This window comes from Centruroides sculpturatus, unplaced genomic scaffold (assembly GCF_000671375.1).
Source record: "Centruroides sculpturatus isolate CEXI.00-Female unplaced genomic scaffold, Cexi_2.0 scaffold432, whole genome shotgun sequence".
Lineage (NCBI taxonomy): Eukaryota > Metazoa > Arthropoda > Arachnida > Scorpiones > Buthidae > Centruroides > Centruroides sculpturatus.
Genome location: NW_019384724.1, coordinates 267276 through 290432, shown reverse-complemented (window position 1 = coordinate 290432; position 23157 = coordinate 267276). Strand labels below are relative to the sequence as shown.

The following is a 23157-nucleotide window of genomic DNA, read 5'->3' as shown; positions in this document are numbered from 1 at the left end:
ATGTTATTTTGTTTTCTGCTTACTGTAACAAAGATAATATCTTTTTATGAAAATTTGTTTCGATATTTTGTTTGTTCAAACACTGCAAGACTGGAATAAAGTATGTCATAAAAAACGAACTTCTGAATTTTACAAATAAAATTCTAGCATAGTTTAATGCAGATGAAGAAGATCTCTTATGTAGATCAAAAGCATTTGTTTTTTTATCTGCATTAAACTACGCTGGAATTTTATTTGTAAGGTTCAGAGATATGTGTTTTTTTATTTTGTTTGTGGAATTATTCCTATTTTTCAAATTGAAGAGAGATTTCAGCTATTCAGGATGCATTACCTTCTCTTTCAATCATTATTCCATAACTTTCTAATATGAGTTAATTTTTAAATTAATTGGCAAGGGGATTTATTTGGTCTGGATTATGTCAGATTTTCCTCATATTGTACCAACAATATAATAGACCTCAATATTGCTAATTGTTACACTTATAATTAAGTGTATTATAATTATATCGTATGATTAGTATTAGCTAGATATATTTGAAATTACATATATATATTGATATTGTACATTTACCTATTACAGAACAATATATAACAAAAAGTAAATTGAAACAAGCAATTATTTATTGCTTTGTATTTATTACAATGCTGGGCTGCATTTTTTAAACATATTTTTAATTAATTTAATTTAAAATGTATGCTTTTCACCTCAAAATTAGTAGTGTCTAGCTTCTGTACATCATATTTTTCTGAGAGGACCATCATGACAGTCCTCTCAGGAAAATATGATGTAATAAATAACTCCTTTTAGGGGAAAATTTTTTAATTGAAATAACATGACTTCTGGTAAAAACCAGAAATTCATATATAGTTAATCAGGACCTCCTGTCCCTAAGCTTTTCATATCTAGTTTTGACTTTCATCTGTCTAACTCCATTCTTGAGATTAAGGAGGGTCAGACAGACAGATAACAATGGGAATTTAATGTCTACAGTTTTTCAAATTGCAGCCAACAGCAAAATAGAATGGTAAGTGGATAAAGATATATTATTGTCAAAATGACTACAAGTAAAATGAAGAAGTCATGATTCTAAAAAAAAAATAACATCAGAAATTTGTAAGATAGATACATTCCTAATAGATTAGAGAGCAATTGTAAAAATCATTTTTACAATTGATAAAAGAGAAGTTGGATAAAATTGTGCAATTATTTTGATTAACATTTATCTCACATGATAACCAATGTGAGATTGAATGTTAGTCACACTTAAAGCACTTTTTCTTCATAGAAGTTTTTAATTGAATTAGTTTAATATTTTCATGTTACTTTTCAGTTTGTCTTCAGAAGTATAGACGTTTCAAACAGTTGAACAATGAAATAACAAAACATTTCTAAATACAGTAGAACCTCAATTATCCGGACTAATTGGGGATGAAGGTAGTCCGGATAAGGAAAATTCGGATAATCGAAACAAATACTTTAATTTGTCTTTTAATGATAATATAACACGTTTTCTTTTCGATGACATATCGATAATATTAAAAATAAATACTGTATTTAAATCATGATCAAATTTTCAAGAAACAAATGTTTGTATTGAATTTGGACTACTACTGACCAGTGCTAACAGACTACCTATTGTTTAAAAGGCCCTCTGGTGGCGCAAGAAGACAGATTTTATAAAATAAAAAGCAGTTGAAACTGCATTTTTATGAATAAAAATTTGACAAACTATTTATCGTTTTATGATGAGTAAAATTTTTTCGTTGAGGTTCGCAGTTTTAAGTAATGCATAAACCTTTGAGGCGCGAGGCCCTTCGGATCGCGAGGCATAGGCGGTGGCCCACGTTGTCCATGCCTTACGCCACCCTTGGTCATAGAAATGATGTAATTTGAATATAAATTATTTATAAATATGTATGTCAAGTTATATTTGTATTACTACGTAAAATATATTTAAGAGTTTACGACCACTGGATGAGACGTTGTTGAAACAAAAAAGTTATGCATTCCATCACATACATAAACAGTGTCGTAATTCGCCAAGTGCAAATCAGAAAATTCGTAAAATTTTTGTTTATTTTGAACAATCCGGATAATAGAGGTCTGGATAATCGAGGTTCTACTGTATATAAAAAAATTTTAAAGTTAATTACAAAGAAATAAAAACACACACATGCAATGTATTTATTTGCAGTTTGTTTTTATTGAATTCTTAAAAAATTTTAATCTTATTTTAACTTATCTCTTATTTAGCATGGTCTTTTTTATTTTAATGAAAAATTTTTAAGAGTGAAGTTAAGAAATAATAATATTAACCTGCTCCAGATTTTATATATTTCATATTTCTTTTTAATTTTAATTTATTAAATTTGATTCCTTTTCTTTCATTTTTCTAAATTATTTTTGCATATTTTGAATAAATAAATTATTATTCTTTAATATAATCATAATATGATAAAAAATTAATTTCAAAAGGTGAATACTTTTTCAGATAATAGAAGAAACTCTTATAAGAAATAATTTAATAATAATGTTTTTTAGGAAATGATTATTGATAAAGTAAATGGAATTGATGTTCCCAGATACTTGGTTTATGATATTATACAATTTGAAGTAAGTATTTATTACTTTTAATGTATTTTTTTATTTTTTTTTTATTTTAAAAATTTAGGGTTTACATTTATCTTTAATATAGAAATTTATTGAATTATATTCAAATTATTAAAGATTTAAATAATTTTATTTTTTTAAATGTTATAAATTAAAATATATTGAATATACAGTGTAACTTCAATTTACAAGCATGCCTTGTTCCAGACAATCTTTCATAAATAGGGATGACATTACCATTATTTTCTATGGTCAAAATATGAATCCTCATACCAACATAATCTAGTAACTCTACCTTATTTTTAGTAATTTAATGTTGTTTATGATTGTTTCCCCAATAACATTAAGTACTAAAATATCTATTTACCTATTACCAATGATTTTAAATGAGATGAAATAAATTAAAGAAAAGCGTTGATTGGGTTATCTGATAGAAAAGGAACTAATAAGAAATGAGAGAAGCAAAAAATAAATTTTGAGAAATTTCTTTCTTTAATGATAAGAAAACAAAATTAAGACAATAAATAAGCAAAAAACAAATAAAATAAAATAGAATGAAAGTGTTTTTTTAATTAATTAAATTTTAATTGATGATAGTCAGATCTATAATGTACACACAGATCTATATTATTAAACTGCACAGCCATATTAGAACAGGTAACAAGACCTCTAACAAATGAAGACCTAACATGAAAGAATGAATGTGTAGACTGGAACACATGAGATATCTAGTATTTGGGAATTTCAGTCTTGCTGTACTTGTGTAAAACATTCTTTTTGTTCTTGTAAATACTTGTCAGCACTCATTGTATCAAATTCTCATAAATAAAATTATACTAATACTCTTGTAATTAAAATGAAATTGTTTAGATTTTATAACAGAGAAATATTTTAATTTGAAATCAAGAATTTAAATATATTATGAATTATAAAATTAAAAATCTGTTATGTTAATCAATTGCAAATAATTGAACTTCACTTTTTTTAGTTTATTAATATTAGCTGATGAAAATGCATAACAACAGTTTGAAATTCTCATATGATTGACTTTCTTCTGAATGTTATATCTCTTAAAACTGATATCTCAGATTAAAATCATTTATTGAATTAATGAATAATTTGAATATTCAAGATGTTTATTATCTAATAGGCCAATTTTGTTTTATATACATCATTTATTTAACTCTTAACATTAAGTATGGAAAAATATATTGGCTAACTGACTGTCTCTAGTTGCTGCACAAATACAGGTTCTTTCAATGACACTTATCATGAAATTACTGAAGAACTGGAGGACAAGATGATAAACTCACACAAAAAATTACTAACAACTTAATATTTAATAAATAATAACATTTTTAAAATATAAGGACGACTCTTACAAAAAAAAAATTTTTGTTTCAGTCATTTCTTTCGTTGTTCACACCATCAGCAGTTCATAAAATCACAAACTCACGGAGACGACCTTCTTTTTTAGGCTACTGCCTCCGTAGTTAAAATGCAAAAAAATTTTTTTTTTTTTTTTTTTTTTTTTTGTAAGAGTCATCCTTATATTTTATTAATATTAAATAATCGTTGGCCATGTAAAACTTATTATTTTTTACTTAATAACATTTTTGTCTAATTTGATATGTCTTCATCAGTTGTCAAATACAAACAGTTATCAAACAAGCAAATTTTGAACTTAATAGAACCTATAGTATTTACAATACAAATAGAACATAAAATTTAAGTATTAATAAAGTAAAAATAAATGAAAGTAAAAACATTGAATTAAAATAAGATATTAAAACAATAAATGCTTGACCAAGTTAGATTTCATAAAGTGATTTCCTTGCTGTTGATATAGTATCTGCATCACATCTGTTGTTTTTGTGAGGATGTAGAGTTAGAAGGAAATTCATTTTTGGACAAATTAACAGAGAAGAGAAAAAGATTTGGATTTTAATAGAAAATAATATTTTAAACTTCAACAAAATTTTGAAAAACGGATGTTAAAAGAAACTTTTGATTTTAGAAAGGAAGTTGATTTCCTTTCCTACGGCCGACTCATGAGATGAGTAAAAAATGCGGCCTTTGTACACGCTACTTGGCTGTCAGAGAAGGCCGATATGAAAGGGCTATTTTCCCGCCATTCTGGGCAGTCCATCGAAAGATGTATTGCCACACGAGGACAGTCCATCGAAAGAGGTATTGCCACATGAGGGCAGTTTGTCGTAAGAGATATTACCATACGAATCCTGGAAAGTTATTCAGAGAGAACGCCATTCAAAGAGTTTGTTATACAACGAAGTCCATCATAAGAAGAGTTATCCATACAAGAAAGTGCCATAGAAAATATAAGAAGAAGAATATCCATAAGTAAAGAAGACTCTCATACATTGAAATATTCGAAACACCTGGAGGAGGTAATATGATAATGGTTAGATCAATGTGAACTCTCTCTCACGCGATAGGTTTAATATAGGATTATTAAGTTTGGGTTTAATTTAGTTTGTAGTGACTTAGGTATAAGTATGATTTGTTAGTTTTTTGTATACTTTTGATATTTTTGATTTATTAAATGTTTTAGTTTATTTTATAAATATGGTCTGGTTAATGTTAGATATTCACACTTATACTTATTCAGATTACTTGTGTTCCTCATACTCGAAACTCCAAGATAATGCGTGTTAATCTGCGTGTAATAAAACTGATTAACTGGTGTCAACATCCTGACGTGATCTAGACCTTACCATCTATATCTTTAAAAATTTATTTAAAGCCCTCCAAAAGAATAAGTGAGTCAATCTAACAATTGTGTCAGTAAGTGACATAGGACAAAATTCTATGCTTTTGGCTTCTCACATTTTTATTAGCCGTGTAAATTTCTAATACAGTGGAACCTCGGTATACGTTTGCTTTAGAATACGTCCAATTTCGAATACGTCCTGTTTGGATGAAACAAATTTTGCTCAGTATACGACTTTTGTTCGATATACGACATAATTCAATTATATGCGCCATCAATGAACAAGTAGCACTATCGGTGTATTAGACCAGACTAGACGTTCGCGGTGCAATGGTTTATAACTTTGTTTAATTTCTTCTGATTTTAATTCGTAAGTAAAATTTTATTATTTTTATTAATCACGAATCCCAAAAAGGCAAACGAAAAGCGATAGAAAACTAAAAAAATGACTAGAATTACAATGGAACTGATGAAAGAGATTGTTGAGAAATACGAAGGTGGCACGCGTGTTCGAGATTTTAACTGTTGTTTACTGTATTCCGAGAATGATGATATGGACAATCATGAAAAATAAAGATATTATTAAATCTGCTAACGTTGCGAAAGGGGTTAAATCAATTTCTAAACAGATAGAAGACATTAGATCATGTCGAGAAATTGCTTTTTCTTTGGATAACTGAAAAACAGTGCTGGAGACAGCATATCGGAAGTAGTTATTTGCGAGAAAGCTAAAAAGATACACGCTGATCTCACGAAAAAACAAGCAGGAACTAGCCAGGAAAGCGAGGTGTTTAAAGCCAGCCATTTTTTTTACACGAGAACGGATTAATCATTTTTACATTACTTCTTATGGGAAAGGTTGGTTTGGTATACGTCCAATTCGGTATAAGATTAAGGTCGTACACCGAGGTTCCACTGTACTTCCAAGTATTTAAGTCAATTAAGATCATGGGTGACAACTTTTTGGGTTGGTCATTATACATGGTTCCTAGCCAAAAGAAAAGAATTGGCATATGTGTCATCTCTACATGCTAGTCGCATGTCATCACAGGAAGGCAGGTATGTCTCAACTGTTAACAGAAAGCTTTCCAAAGCCAGACTGTCTGTCAACTGGCAGTGAGTGTGCCTTTGACCTCCAAGTATAGACAGGCTTGCCTGAAGTGGTTTCAGGAGCATGTAGGCTGGACTCGATCACAATGGGCTCATGTCCTGTTCACAGATGTGTCTAGGTTCTCTGTGGAATCTGACAGCAGGCATATATTGATCTGGAGAGAGGTTGGAACCTGTTACAAACCACAGAACATAACAGAAAGACTGCTTATAGTGGTGGAGGAAAGACTGTTTTGGCTGGGTTTTCATTAGGTAGATGGATCGACCTCCAAGTGTTTGATAGAGGTACAGTACCATTGCTTCAACAGGTATCAGGATGAGATACTGTACCACTGTCAAACCTTATGCTGATGCATTCAGAGATGATTTCATTTTAATGGACAATAATGCTTGTCCACATCAAGCAAGACAGATTGACCAATACCTTTATGAATAGAGAATAGAATGAATGGATTAGCCTGCATATTCTCCAGATCTCAATCCCGTAGAACATGTGGGATGCTCTAGGGAAACTTGTTTCAATTGTCATATCCCCTCCACAAACCCTCAATGACCTCCAATCCACTCTTGTGTGAATGGCAATTATTGCCTTCTCACTTTTTGCAATTTCTTATTGAAGATATGAGTTGACACTGCCAAGATTGCATTAATGCTAGAGAAGGAGGTCACATTCCATATTGACCTCAACATTTGTATTCGAACATCTTTTTTTGTATTCACATTTATTGTTACTTGCATTCATTTTTTATTATTTCTGTTTACATTCACTCATTTTTTCCTAAATATATGCAGTATATACCTAAAGTATGTATGTATAACCCTAAGAAAGTTTTATAAATTTATTTAAGTGCTTTTGAAAATATTGTTGTTTTTGTGATTTCTGCTTAACTTTTGACAGGCAGTGTATATAACAATATATTTTGACTGTTTTCTGAATTTCTGTGTTTATTTTGAAAAATGAATCTTTGTGTTTATTTTGTAAACAGTCTATGATTGAGCATTTTACATTTAAATTAATGATTTTTTGACTAATATAGGGTATCAAAGTAGGAGATGCAGATTTTGATAGAAGACTTTTATGCATTGGCAAAGAAATTATTGGACCAAGGCATCAAGCTATGAAAGAAGGCAAAATAGATAGAAGTAAAGAACCTTTTAGTGTTCGTGCAAAAGACTTTTGGGATGTCAGTTTTGCCAAATCAGTAAGTAATGTTTAAAATACTAATTCTCATAATAGTTTGTATATTAATTTCTTTATTAAATCAAACCTTGATTCAAGAAACATTCCAGAATATTTTTAGTATTTAAGTTACATTTTTATAAATTAATATTTTATTTATTTTATACATTTCATACATAGAGACTATATTTCCTTGATTCTAAGATGCACCACAAATTTGAAATCAAAGTTTAAGACTGTTTTAGAGAGAAAAGCTTTAAATAATCAATTTTATTAAGCAATAAATTAGAAAAGCAATACAAATGCCAGGAAACAAGTAATGTCATCTTGAAGGCATTTTTAAATGTTAAAAAAGAGTTTAAATTAAATACTTGTTATCAAACCTTATATGAAGAAGTGTGAACATTGAGTGATATATCCTAAAAACATGCAATGATTGCTGATTGTTGTTTTGAACTGTGAATATAAGACACTATCAATCAGTATTGCCACCTTTTCAAAATTGCTGACCTTGACATTTTAAAATTAGGATGTTATACTTAGAAATAAAAAATTAGGTTTTTTTATTGTGAGTAGAAAATAAATATTTTTTTTATTAGAAGGTAAACATGTACATAATATATTATTAAAGTAAAATAATTAATAATAGTCTGATATCGATATTAATTGCAAAAATAATATATAAAAGTAAGAATAATAAATAATAACACATACCAACATTAATAATAATAAGTTACAAAAAATATATTGTATCTTATACAATGTATAATATAAATGCGAGACATGTGAAATGTCATTTTACAGTTTAGAACTGAACAATGCAAATGCCAGTTTTAAGCCAGTTAGGGACTTATGTTAGAACAAACTAATATTTTCCAGAGATATTTGCAAGTTAGAATTTTAAAAGTACATTTTCTGTCACTCTTAGCCCAGGGATAAGTTTGGGTATGGATGTAAAGTTAAAGACTTTAACTGTTAAAGTAAAATACTTGCAAATATTTTTATAAATTTATTTTGTTTCATCATAATTTCACAATTTTTATGAAAACCAGACAAATTAATTAATCTGGACCATGAATTTAAAAACTGGCTTGTCCAGGTGAAAACCAGCCTGGTGGCAACACTACTATCAATTGTAAATGCATTTTTTTTTTGTACAAAAAAAAAGGTTAAAAACATGATCTTAGAATCAAGGAAATACAATATTATAAGATGATATTAATACTTATAAAAATTTAAAACTGAAATACAATATAGGGTTGTCCTAAAATTCATGCACAATGTTTTACTTCAATAGCTGAAGACATAAATGTTAATACTAATAGTAAATAATATTTCAGGAGCTAATTTTTGAAGTTCTTTTACATAATTTATCAGTGTAGAGTTAATTTCATTTTATTACAGATTCCCTTGGTAACAGTTAAAGATAAAATAAACAATGTCTTACAGAATTAAAAGTAGTAATAGCTGTTTCTTTATGACATGCTTATCATAATGAAAGCATATTTTTTTTTAATAGCTATTATTGTCTATAGTTCTGGGAACCAAAACATGCAGTTTAATTTCTCATTAATTTTTGGGTCATGGAAATCTGTAAACAAAATAAATTTAGTCCTACATTGATCAATAAGCATTTAAAAAGTTTTAAAAGTTATCCACTCAAAATATTACTTGCTGTATAATTTTAACTAGTGCTGTAACGAATAGTATATTCGGCCTCAGGCCGAATACCGAATATTTGGCCAGGAGCATGGCCGAATAGCCGAATATTCAGCCAAACTATTCAGCTTGATTAACGCACATACGAAAATTGGCGCGCAAACCGCATTATGGCAAGGATTCTGCTCTCTATTGGCCCGCTGTCACTACGCATCGCCAATCGCGTTCATTTTTGGCAGTTGTAGCGGACAGACAAGAGTGTCATGGAAGTATGTGATAAGTGATGATATCAAATGTGGATAACAATGAAATGACCTACACATGTAAATAACGGAAAAAGAGCAGAGAAGGACTGCAAAGTGAAAATGTGAAAATACATATGAAATTGAGTCGATAACATAATCGAACAAGTCGAGGCAGCATATTGGCATGGAATTCTCGGTCGTCAATGCCAAACAATTGTTGTCATAGACTTCGGAAAGCTAAATGCTTGTAATGAAAGTCACTTAGCGTGCACGGGCGAAAGCCTGGGGCCGTTCGGGCTATCAGCTGTCTTGAATCTGTGAAATCATAACTGTGACTTATATCGATGTCCTATCTGTTTCTTTTCTCCGTTATCACCAGGCTGAGTCACGTAATTGTAAAATGGGAAATCTACGACGGAAAAGTGACTAACTGAAAGTATCGTGAGCATGTATTGTGATGTATGCACAGGCATACATGGATTAGAGCGATAGAGGAAAGAGAAAGGGTAGAGCAAAGACGAGCGCTTAAAAAGAAGGATAGGCAGGGTCAGATGTGCGAGGATTCTCCAACGATAGACGTGTACGTGTGCTGATCTTTGTAATTATAAATTGTGAATACATGTGACTAATATTATTATTTTTTTTATTTTGTGCATGTTACAAGTTATAAATAAATATAAACAAACAACACTAACTCGATAACATTAAATCTAAATACCAAAATGATTAATTTACTGTGTTTTTGTTATTTATTATTCCTGCTTTTAGGTATTCGGTATTCGGCCGAATAGTGATTAAATATTCGGTATTCGGCCAAATGGTAATTGAATATTCGTTACATCACTAATTTTAACCTTTATACATTTTTAGTTATTGATGTATAAAACTGCACATGAATTTTCCTTCAGTTTTATACATCACATCCTGCACATCCTGTTTATAATAGTTTGAAAGATAAATTTTGTTATGAATTTTAAGCTTATAGAAATGCATATCCATTTTTGTTATAAAACTACATGTGGTATCCAACTGAAAAACAAATTACTGTAAGGTCTCTTTTTATTCGGATTATTTTTACGATTTTGAAGTTGTGCGGTTTGTATTTCGTCCAAAAATTTTTTGGACATACATACATATAGGCTTGTTTAGGAAGCCCGTGTACGGACAGTCTCCAAAAATCGTGGAACACTCAAAGCTCACTCCATTTGTTCCACTGACATATAACGTTTATGGATGTAAAGGACAGCTAGCTCTACCTTAATCGCTTTAGTTCCTAGCAATTTTTGATATAAATGTAATTAAACATAAAAAAATACTTAAAACTGAAAAAACGAAAGAAATGCGTTAATTTTGAAGAAAAAGCTTCAAAGTTTAACTTCCTTTGTCTCGCCCTTCTGTGAAATTTAACACCGATGAGTCATTGTTTACACATCTGGATGACCTTGAACACAGCTGGAGTTGGATTTCCCGGGGCATTCTCATAGACATTGCGGGAGGACAAGGGTTTAAAGTAGGGTGAACACAAGCTGGTCATATATATTTAAATATTTTTTAAAAATTTGGAGACTTAAAACCATTCCAAAAATTCAAAAAAAGTCAAAAATCTTAAAGACTGTGTTTTATGTAACGCTATGTAACCTGCCCGAGTTAACTCGGGAGAGGAACTAAAGGGTTAAAATTTAATTAACTCTTCACATCCAGATGTCAGTGACTTGTTTTTAGAGTGAGCTTTTGCAATTCGGGGATTTCCCTTGTACATGATACCATAGACAAGTCGCTATTACATCATTCTGAGTTTTGCATTGAAAGGTATAAACTGTAATTGTTTTGAAATTAAATTTTATATGAATTTCTTTCAGACATTCAAAGTAATTTATTAAGCAGCCTATTTCTTTTAATTTCTGCAAACTTTTTTATGCGGTTTTAAGTTAATTTTAACTCATTGTTTTGGTTTTATGCGATTTTAGAAAATTACGGAACGTATCCCTACTTTTTCAAGGCAAGTAAAGTTTTTTTTTATGCGAATTTTTTATATTCGCTTTTCTGTAGAACGTATCCACCGCATAAAATGAGACCTTACAGTATTTTGTTATTAAGTAATAGTTGTGAAGCATAGTCACTCTCTATCTGGATCCACATGATGCAACACCTTCCAAAAAAGTGTGTCCGAAAAATTAGACTAAGGAATTATGAACTGGCCATCACTTGGCCAAAGGTCACAAGAACCTCATACAACAAATCTATGTTTAGTTTAATTCTATAATTTTAATAATTTTTGATTACATATCAGTAACATTATTTCTGTTAGCATTATCAATATTATTCTGAAATTATCATCATCTTTAGATATAATTTTAGTATGTTCATTTTTCATAAATTATAAAAATAAAAATATACTTTTGGAATTAAATGATACATTGTATTACTTATGATAAATGTATAATTTTTTTCTAATTTTTTTGATTCAATCTTTACAATAATTTTTTTCCTACTTTACAAATATATTCATTCTGATCTGAATAATGTCACATTTGATTGATTTAATTAATCAACTAACTTTTGAATCTAACTTTTATATACCAAGTGATCATAATTAAATATTCAACACTATATAGAGACATTTGGAATTGAAATGCAACCAAATTTGGTATGGTGACATTTCCATAAAAAAATAAGTACTAAAGCTCAACACTGACACTTTTGGCTCTACAAGCAATAAACATTTCATCTGTACAACATAACTATACTATACAGAGACATTAACAATGTAGGAAATAATGTTTAATGTGGTTCCTATTCCGAAGGCAATGAATGGTGTGATCAATGTCTAGCCATAAATGATCCTCTGTAACATAATGCTGCTTTTCACAAACAGTTTGATACTTTTTTCATTTTTTTCTCTTTTTATGCAATAGACACTAAGGGGGCTTTTTGTTATGGGTTTTCTAGATCCACAGTGGGGTAGCTGAGTAATGAGAGATGGGGCCTGACATATCCAGGACCACCCAGGTAAATCTTGTGGGTTTACTAGAGTAAACCTTTTTTCAGTTTTAATTGATTTGTCATGTCATTGTTTATATTCAAGGTTTTTAAGTCATTGAACACTTTTAACTATTGAAAAGGGTATCAGATTTTAATAATTTAGAAAATGAATTTAGAATGAGAATAGGATCAAATCATGATTAACATTTTTATAGAATTTTCTCAAAATCTACAAAGCATGAAGAGCTACAAAGCAATAAGAATATTTGTATATGTAAATGAATGATAAAAAATAAAAAGTAAACTCTATATTAATACAAATATAAAAAGATAAAAGCAACTTAATTGAGTTGCAATAAGATTAGGAAATTTTGTAAAATGCCTTCCATGCATTTTAAGAGGCTTTCTGCACTTTTTCATCACATGGACTTGGAGTCTCTAGTGGATTTTAAGTACAAAAGATCTTTCTAAAATTATAGAAGTCCTTCGTTTAGTTAAAGTTAGTTATTAATTATGGACAATTTTTGTATTACATACTTTTTCTTAGTATAAAATGTAGTTCTGGAAAAAATCATCAGTATGCGCTTAATAGATATATTCTAACACCATCCTTTTAACATAGTTTCTCAACCTGTCTTGACCATTCTTGAATTAATTGTCATAGCCCTTATCCGAATTTTTTTAAAATAATTATTGTTAACTTACTTTACTCTTCACTAACATCATTTTGAGTAGCAAACACATGATGATGATAAAGCACATAGATGAGGAATAGATAGACATGTAATTTGTTATTCTGTAAGTTGAACAAATAACAAGAATCAAACAAATCTCAAATGTATAGTTTGAAACTTGAAATGCATCCAATTATTGTTCTTATGTATTCTTGTGTTATACAGATTGTTGCTTATTGCACTCATTCACTTTTTAAGGAACATATCAGTTGCATTAACAAAGGACTATCTGTATATTATCTTAAAATTAATATAAAGGAGTTAGATTAAATTTACAATAAAGAATATAAATTAAAAAAAAAGAGAGTTAGATTAAACTTGGAATTGATAATATATTTAAATTTGACACTCAAATCTGTTTGCTCTTAATAGCTTTACTTCAATATAGTTAGGGTATTAGGGTATACAATAAAAATATAAAAACTTTACAGACAATTTTAAGAGTGTGACATTTTATTCTAAAATAATATGTATATTTTAGAAAGTAATTTTTTTAGCTTAACATTGATTCAATTTTAGTTTACATTAAATTGTTTTCTCTGAGAGAAGAACAAATACTGTGAAATCTTGATTTATTGTTTTTATCAGGTGATTTGAAAAAATTTATAGATATGGGAAAACAATAGATGCAGGAGCTTATATAAAACAGAAGAAAGGTCTCATTTACTTATATGTATTTATTAAATCAAAAAAATATACACTAGTGATTTTTTTTACTGTCAAGTCTAATCTATATTAATTCTTTTTACTTTCCTGGGTATTATATATGTATAACAGAGGGAAAGTATGGTAATCAATCAAAAAATGACTCAAGATTTTTACATTTTTATACTCAGAGACCTTGAAACATCAAACAATGCAAAAAAATTAAGGGGTTTTTCTGTTAGCATATGTAGGGGCACGATTTTGTTCACCCATCTTCAAGCTTAATAATTCCTGTACTTTTTGAAAATTTCTGAAATTTTGCACGGAAGTTTATGTATAAGGGATTAATGCTATTAAAGGTTGTTAAAGGTCAAGGGGATGTGGAGATAGCAGGGGTTGTGTCATATCTTGAGTAGGGTTGGACTTAATAACGATTTTACTCATTATTAGCATTTACAATTTTTTTTATAAAACTCATCCCTATGATGAGTTTTATACCTTGAGTTTTACCCTTGATGAGTTTTACCCTATGATGAGTTTTATACCTTGAGTTTTACCCTTGATGAGTTTTACCCTATGATGAGTTTTACCCTTGAAATTAAGCTTATTGCCATTTTATAATAATTAAAAATGTAAAACATTTTAATAAAATATCATAACAGATGGTGCCCCATGCAGTTTTAAATATTGCTGGGAAAGTTAAGCAACTTTTTACTGAACTTTTTTAACAAGTTATCAATTTTTATTTGTTTATTAGCACTTGACATTTTAAACTGAAAAATAAACTGTCAGTATTTACAACATTTGCTTGGTCTCTTTCAGTGATATCATGAGCATTGTGAAAGTGCACTGATGGATTTGAAGTGGATTTACTAGAGCATGAAGTGCTGTGGTAAAACTTGGCACTGGTTTGAGCTTTGCTTCATTGTCATCACTACCACTTCTTATTCTCCAGCTTGTTGTCTGGCTGATAAGATGAATGCAAAGTTGTACAAATAACTGTACAGAGTCTAAACTGCTATACACTACACCAAATTCTAAAAACATCAACTGCTTTCACTACTACTAACATATTTGTGATGGTGTTCTTTTTCTTAAAAATGATCAGCCTGGAATTTACTTTCTTTAGGACTGAAATAGGTAACCAATAAATGCAGGTAAATGAAAATCATAGAACAATTGATGTGGGTTTAATTTCATAGTAGGAGTTTTTTAGGAACTCTAGAAACTAGATGATTCTGGAAAGTGATGTGTTCAGGAATGATAGATCAAGGTTTCACCATATCTTTGATTGTTAATCAAAACCTTGTATATCAAATAATAAGTCAAACCACATTCTTGTATTAATGAGGTTGTAAAGTCAGTTTCTACATACTAGTGATGTGTACCTTTTAAGGCCCTCTCTCTAACATTGTCAAAAATTCACAACTTCATACTCAAAATTTTGCTCTCTCAAAACTATGGTTTTTTTTAGCTCTTCCATAAAATTTTAGGAAGTACAGTTACAAGGTTTTGATTGCCAACCAACAATATATGTTTTACATACATACATACATACATATATACATACACAAAATAATTTTGTTCAGTATAAGTTAAACAAGAGTTGCTATTAGATTCAAAATTGTTTCTTGACTCGTAAATTTGTTTGTAGTGCTTGTTTATAGTTTAAAGTCTTAAATTTAATATAAAATAAAATAAAAAACTCTTCAAACCTTTAACTGGAGTGCTTCTATTTTTAGAATTGCGAACGTTTTTGTCGCCCCTCCTGGGCTCTTCTTCAGGCTATAACGAATGGGCCTTTAATATTCAAATAAACATTTGATATGAATCTCTTCCGAATTCTATCATTTGAAATTGTTCCGAAGTTGTGTTGCGCATGCTCCATATTCATCCCTTTAAACTGCTGTTATCTATCAAAATCTCTTCCGAATTCTATCTTTGTATTGCGCATGCTCCATACTCATCTCTTTAAACGCTGTTATCCAGCAAAATCTTCCATGCTATCGATAGGGCCATTTCATCTTTATAATTAATACACTTATGAAATGGCCCTATCGATAGCATGGAAGATTTTGCTGGATAACAGCGTTTAAAGAGATGAGTATGGAGCATGCGCAATACAAAGATAGAACTCGGAAGAGATTTTGATAGATAACAGCATTTAAAGGGAGCATGCGCAACACAACTTCGGAACAATTTCAAATGATAGAATTCGGAAGAGATTCATATCAAATGTTTATTTGAATATTAAAGGTCCATTCGTTATAGCCTGAAGAAGAGCCCAGGAGGGGCGACAAAAACGTTCGCAATTCTAAAAATAGAAGCACTCCAGTTAAAGGTTTGAAGAGTTTTTTATTTTATTTTATTTAAACACCGGTGTGTAGAGAGATTGTATTAAATTTAATATACTAGTACATAAGGTGATAGTGATTTATTATTTAGCATAACATCATAGACATATAATTTATTTATTATTGTATATAGATTTATAAATATGGATTAATAATCACACTGAATTAAATGACTTTATATTTTTAGATATTAGGAGAAAAGTTTGCGAAAAGTGTAACTCATGATATTGATGGCTTAATATTTCAACCAGCTATCAATGTAAGTGTTTCTGTTAATATTTAATTAAATTTTATTCTATTATTCTAGATTCTAAATAATTATGAATAACTCAATTTTATTTACAAATACAGTGGACTTGCCTTAAAACAAACACCAATAAAGTGAATTCTCATGTTAAAGAGAATTTTTCTGTTACCCTGGAAAAAATGCTATTGTCACAACATTAATTGTCAAGTGATAGTGAAGAAAAATTTTAACAGAACTCATTAAACTGAACTGTAAATTTCCTTCACAACCCCAAGAAATAATCCTATTTCCAATAATGGCTGCTTTTTACACTATTTTGAATTAAACAAAAAGTGGCACTGTAATATGTGTTTCATTTTCAGTAGAATAGATGTATGCAGCCCCCATACAAATACATGCTAGTTTGCGTATTGGGGAGTGCATACAGTGATGCCAGATTTGGCTATTTTGCACCAAATTTGGCTCTTTTTTTACTCTTTTGACACCAAAAAATATTTTCTACTTTTTCAGACAACCTTCAGAAAAAAATCTTGGATTTCTTTTAGCTTTGTTTTGTTTAACCACTCTGATATACTGCTCTACACCTAAATAGCAAATACAGTCTCTTCTTCATTTTATTTGAAAATGATTTCGATCATTAATTTATTTTTGTAAATACATTTAATTCAGTTTAACTTTGTTAAATGAATTTAAAACATTATAATTTAGAAATTTAACCCTCTTATTAAGTCTTAACTCCCTAAATTATACAACCTTGAACTTCACAGTGAAAATCTTTAATATAAATTTTTGATAAAGTGAATTAAGTACTGTTCCTCTTGTGATTTGTATTAATGCAAGTTGACTGTACTTTAATTACAGATACTTAATCATGTCAGTAAGTTTTAAACATATAATAAGAAATGTTACATAAAATATTTTGAAAAATTTAATTAAACTCTATAGAATTTTTAATAATAAAGAATTAAGATAAGACTTAGACAACAATACATAAATATCAGTTAAAGGTATCAGTTACTTAACAAACCATTAAAATTATCACATACTGTTAATGTATTCTTATAATGAATTCAATGATGTATTAAAAATATTTTTTTACACTCAATCAATTCTTTTAAATTATAAATAATAATTACATTAAAAATTAAATTGAACGTAAGTGTTTTTAAAATGATATGTACAATATTGGGATTTTATTATATAATATATGACAATGATGGCCAAAGCCAGGGCCGGTTCAATGGGTTAGGTGATGACGTGACTACCTCAAGCAGCACATCAGAAGGGGTAGCAAAAAGAGTGGTCAAATATGTTCAAAAAGAGAAAGTAAATAAATTAAAATAATAAACCAAATACAGTAAATACACATTAAAAGTTAAAAGAATTTATAAATAGTTTATACACAGTGCCAGTGGTAGAAGTGCTCTCTGGTGCAACAATTCTGAAAGTAGATGCAGCAAAATTATGTTTTGCCTCAGGCATAAGTTACCATTGAGATGGCACTGGCCAAGACTCATTTCTCAACCTTCATATAGCTCTCAAATGTTAATGATGCAACTTGTACAACATATCTGATTATTCAGAGTTTTGAAGGAAGAACTAACATTATTATATCCTACATCTTTGGATACCGCACTTGTATTAAATAACCAAACCACAAAAAAGTCCTGAAAATGCAGTAATACTTTTTAATCTTCTAACATTTTCAGTTTTTTTTTATCACCCTTTTTCAGGATAAAAATACTGATTGAATGGCAGTTTTCATTTGAAACAAATGGAACATAAACAATTCTGAAGCACATTTTTAAATATTAATATTCTAGAACAAAATTAATTACAAGCTAGCAGTCTTTGGAACTCTTACTAAAAGAGCCCACACATATTGTCAAATTAGCCAAGAGAGAATGCAGGAGCTAGAGTATGTCAAAGAACTTAGTTACCAATTTGGTTTCAAACCAAGCATCATAACATCGTAACATATATATGATCAAGAGATACAAGCCAGAAATGGGGGACATACTGAAATAAGACACACAGGTTGGGTATACAATTATTAACTATGTCACCCCTCCATTACATATACAAGGAAATAGGAACAGCTCTGGGGCATAACATTCAGAAGAAAACCTACCACCTATAAAATACTACAAAATGATAACAAGCCTATCAACTCACTACACATTCTAGGAGTAAATAAGATACTAGTTAAGGATAGTGGAATTATGCATGATTTATGATGCATTGGAGCCACCAAGAGGTCACTGAGTGCAAGGTTAAGAGAGCACAAAACAAATATGACATCCAGAAGACTAATTCAGCCACTGTCCTAGCAGCATATGTAATTTCTGACCCTAATTCCATCATGGTCATTTAGGACCAAGCCAGAATAATCCAGAAAATGCAGAGTACACAACACATCAAATATACAGATGCATTGCACATTTAAAAAATCAATATCCTTTGGATAATTCATTAATTACAAAGATTATAATATGTCAGCAGCTTGGAAAGTATTCTTAGATTTGAACTTCAAATGATACTTAGACAGAACATAGAGAAGTTCCCACACATATATTCATCTATTTCATATTTTGTGTACCTTTTAAATTTTTCATATTTTTATCATTTTGGTATTTATTCTATAATGACACACACACTGTCTCTGAGAAGCAATATTTGACTGGTGCACTCACCGTCTTTAGCAATGACTGTAGAAAGTTTGAAATATATAGATCCAGCCTTACTGGCAAATGTTTAAACCACAAAGATGCCACAGGATTATCTTTGGCATGGAAATTTATGATAAAAAATAACGCAGTAAAATATAATACATAATGCACACTCAGTTGATATAATTATGTATATTGTGTTAGTACATTTGTATTTTATTTTATTTTATTTTAATCAATTTAACATATTTATACTATTTGTTACATTTTTGATATATTTGATATTTCAATGAGATGTTTGAAACAGTTATAAAAAGTTTGAGTTTTTTTCATATAATTGTTCGAACCTGGAACCAATACAAAAAACATTCCAGAGAATTCAAAATATCTGACAATGGCCTGTAGATCAAGTTGAAAACATTTGTAAAACAATAAATATTGGTTCTCAGAAGTATAAATGGGTGTAGGTATAAGAGATATAGGTGTGTGTGTCATAGTATTTAAAGAATCTGAGTATATATTGAAACTTATTCTACATTTTTCTGTTAACTATTTAATCCATTTGTGTGTTTCTATATTTTAGCTGTTTTGTATTTTTTTCATTTACATACTATTTAAAAGGCATACATTCTCTCATTTTGAATTCTTTTTTCTAGAATATTAATATTTAAAAATGTACTTCAGAAATACCTTTATGTTTTGTTTGTTTCAAACAAAAACCATGATTTGATCAGCATTTTTATCCTGAAGAAGAACACTAAAAACAACCAAAAATGTTAGAAGATTAAAAAGTATCACTGCATTTTAAGGTTTTTCATGGCATGGTTATTAATATATCCTTTAAAAAATTATAAGAATATTACGTTCTTACAGGATTAACTTTTGAAACATGTCTAGTTGACCATCCCTGATCAAGAGCTACCTAGAAGTTTCCAGAAAATTTTTATTGCAAAAACCTGATTATTGGGGATTTGCATCATCAAAATAGTGCTAGCTTACATTATTTACATACAGTTTGCAAAATGGTGTCACATTGAATCTATTGGATCCATCATTATGCCATTTTTTATGGATGGCTGACATGTGACTTTGCTGGTTTCTTCTTTATGTAATGACAAGTTTGAAAAATCATATCTACATCAGATTATATTTTTTTTATGTATAAAATGGCAGTTCAGACACAGGCAATGTTCAGTTTTAAATGGTTTGGTTATAGGGAAAATTCAAGACTGAGTGGTTCATAGATTTCAAGTTTGTCTATTTCAAGAGATAAAATGTCAGTTAAAAATGGTTCAATGTTCTTTAACAATTGTCATTTGGCTTGTTGAAAGGCTTGTCATCCTTCAAAAAGCTGAATGGACAAAAATATGAATAATATTTACAAAGCTATCTTTGAAGATCACTGATGTACTGTTAACATTTTTGAAAATTATTGGTGTTTTTTGAGTTTATGCAAATGAATTTTGATTAATGATCTTAATAATAAATGTATTGACTGTGAAGAGCTTGTGTACTGTTCTTTCTGAGTAAACAATGTGTGTGCCATGATCATTAAGAACAACTCAGAAATGATTCACACTTTCTTGTAAAGATTATTACTAGTGATGAGAGTTTATAAGTATGATCCAGAATTGAAACAGCAACCAAGCCAATGGAAGTTCCCTTTTTCACCAAGACTGAAAAAAGCTTGATGATTGTATTTGAACAAAAGTGCATTGATTTGTTTTTTGACACGGAGTAGTGGCATTTTTACAGGTTTCATTTAATAAAAAAATGAGAAAAATTTCTTCAAAGATATCCAACAGCTATGACTTTATACAGTGAAGGTTGAGAAGAGTAATGACAGAAAGTTTTTATATAGGATTCTCAGTTAGCAACATGAAAACTAGAATTCAAGAACATTAAAAAGTTGTATATAAAGGAAGTAATGTTAACAGTGAGTTTGGCTCTCTAAAGAAACTTGCAATAGCGATTTAACAAACATGTGAACAATGGAACAGATGTACAAGGGATGATCAATAAATAAGGTAACAAATGGATTTCTGAATATACCTTTGTTAGTAGAAATGTGAAATTGCAGCCAGATATACATAAATAAAAACACTGTTTTCACATAATCACTAAATTTGTCCAAGCACTTGTTCTACCAGATAATCAATGCATTCATTCTGTCAGAAAAGAATTTTGTGTCAAAAGCATTCAGCCAAATGATGACAGCCTGTTGCACAAACTCCACAGTCAGAAATTGTTGTCCATAGAGATTTTTTTCATTGGCTCAAAGTTGTTGAGTGCCAGGTCTGGCTATAGGGTGTGTTCCAAAACCTCACAGTATATCATTGATGTGGGGACAGGTGGCAGTGTGCAGTCTTGCATTGAAAGAGAATAACACCCTCTTTAGTGTACCTGGCTGTAGTTTTAAATTTTTAACAAAGATATGTTCAGAAATCTACTTGTTACCTTATTGATTCTCCCTTTTATATTCATACAGTAAGTTTAGATTATATTATAAGCAATGAAGAAGTGCAGATGAAATATCAGAGGATTGGAAGACCATAATAAATAAGAAAAGGATCAATAAACAAAAAAGAATAGTGAATTTGGAACAGTTTTGAAGTGATTTAAAACAGTGGTTTTGAAAATTCATAAAGGATTTTAAGTGATTTCTTTAAGAATGATCAAATTTGTTCTTATTGGAATGTTTTTTTGAAGATGATTGTTTAAAATGATTGAAAACATTAGAATAAAGTTACATAAAGGTTTTCGAGTATTTTTGAAAAATTCAATATAATGCTAATGAATTACATTATAAATGATTCTAGTTTATAGAATTTGAACTTTGAATCAATATCAGTGTATGTGAGTGTATATTTTTATATTTGTCCTATGTAATATCAACTTTCAAAAACTTTTCTGGAAAAATTTTCATTAGCTGTATTAATTAATCTGACTAGTTTTCATATTTATATTATCATTTAACACAGCTCATTATACATCTGTAGTTCAAACTTCTAATTCTTAAAAATAATTCATTGAGAAACTGATTTTTAAAAATAATTGCAAAATAATGATAGCCTACATCACTATGCATACAATTATGATGGTTAAGAGAATTATTAGTAAGCTTGTTGGTGTCAACATCACCAAAAAACTGACTAACTGTTAAATATAAAATAATTTTATTTAATAAGGAATAAGATATTTGTTAAATTATTTCCTTTTAAAGAGTTAATTCACTGAAATCAAAAAATTAATTATAACACCAATAGAATTAAAAAAAAAATTTTTTTACAGCCATATACAGCTGGTAGATGTTCTGAAGTTCTCAAATGGAAGCCTCCTAGTTTAAATTCGGTTGATTTTAAATTAATTATTAAAAATGAATGCAGAGAAGGGTAATTAATTTTTATAAATTGAACTTTTTAAATTAAATACATTAAATATTTGTTTTGTAATCTAATTTGTCATTTCAATAGATGTCTTCCTGGACCTAGAGGTTATTTATATGTTGGAGGACATGATCAGCCCTTTGCTGAAATGAAAGTAATTAAAATAATTTTTTCTTTTAACCTATTACATCTAATACATTTTAATTTTAAAATACTTAAAATTTTAATACTTTTTAAATTTGTTTTCATCTGGATCTGGAAATTCAGTCATATTTTGTATTTATCAAAATTAATCTGAAAAAATTATTACTGCTTTTCATAGTCTGTTAAGAAATTATTAAAACTGCCACTTTTTATATTCATACAAAATGTATATTTATTAATAGACTCTTTACTTACTGTAATTTTATGTGGATTATCTGTGTTTAAATGAAGATGCAGATAATTTACTAGTTTTAACTTGCAATTATGAACTTATCAAACAGCTTTTTCTTGTCTTCAACAGCACTTTTAAATACATGAAAAATCCTTTGCATACTGCTGACATATTCATTTGTTATCATATTTTTTTTTCCAAACCACTGAAAACAAATATCCATACACC

At 29.2% G+C, this 23157-nt stretch overlaps 1 protein-coding gene across 1 annotated transcript in view; it reads left to right on the top strand.

Annotated features, from left to right (window-relative positions):
• LOC111628091 (mRNA-capping enzyme-like) overlaps positions 1-22728 on the top strand; it is a gene marked incomplete at its 3' end in the record, with an annotated part of 85622 nt that extends 62894 nt beyond the window's left edge. The window contains exons 13-17 of the mRNA XM_023371811.1: positions 2543-2614; positions 7490-7654; positions 16439-16510; positions 22459-22559; positions 22641-22728. Coding sequence (XP_023227579.1) covers positions 2543-2614; positions 7490-7654; positions 16439-16510; positions 22459-22559; positions 22641-22728 — 498 coding nt within the window. The remainder of the gene's footprint in view (positions 1-2542; positions 2615-7489; positions 7655-16438; positions 16511-22458; positions 22560-22640) is intronic.
• Positions 22729-23157: the final 429 nt, after the last annotated feature.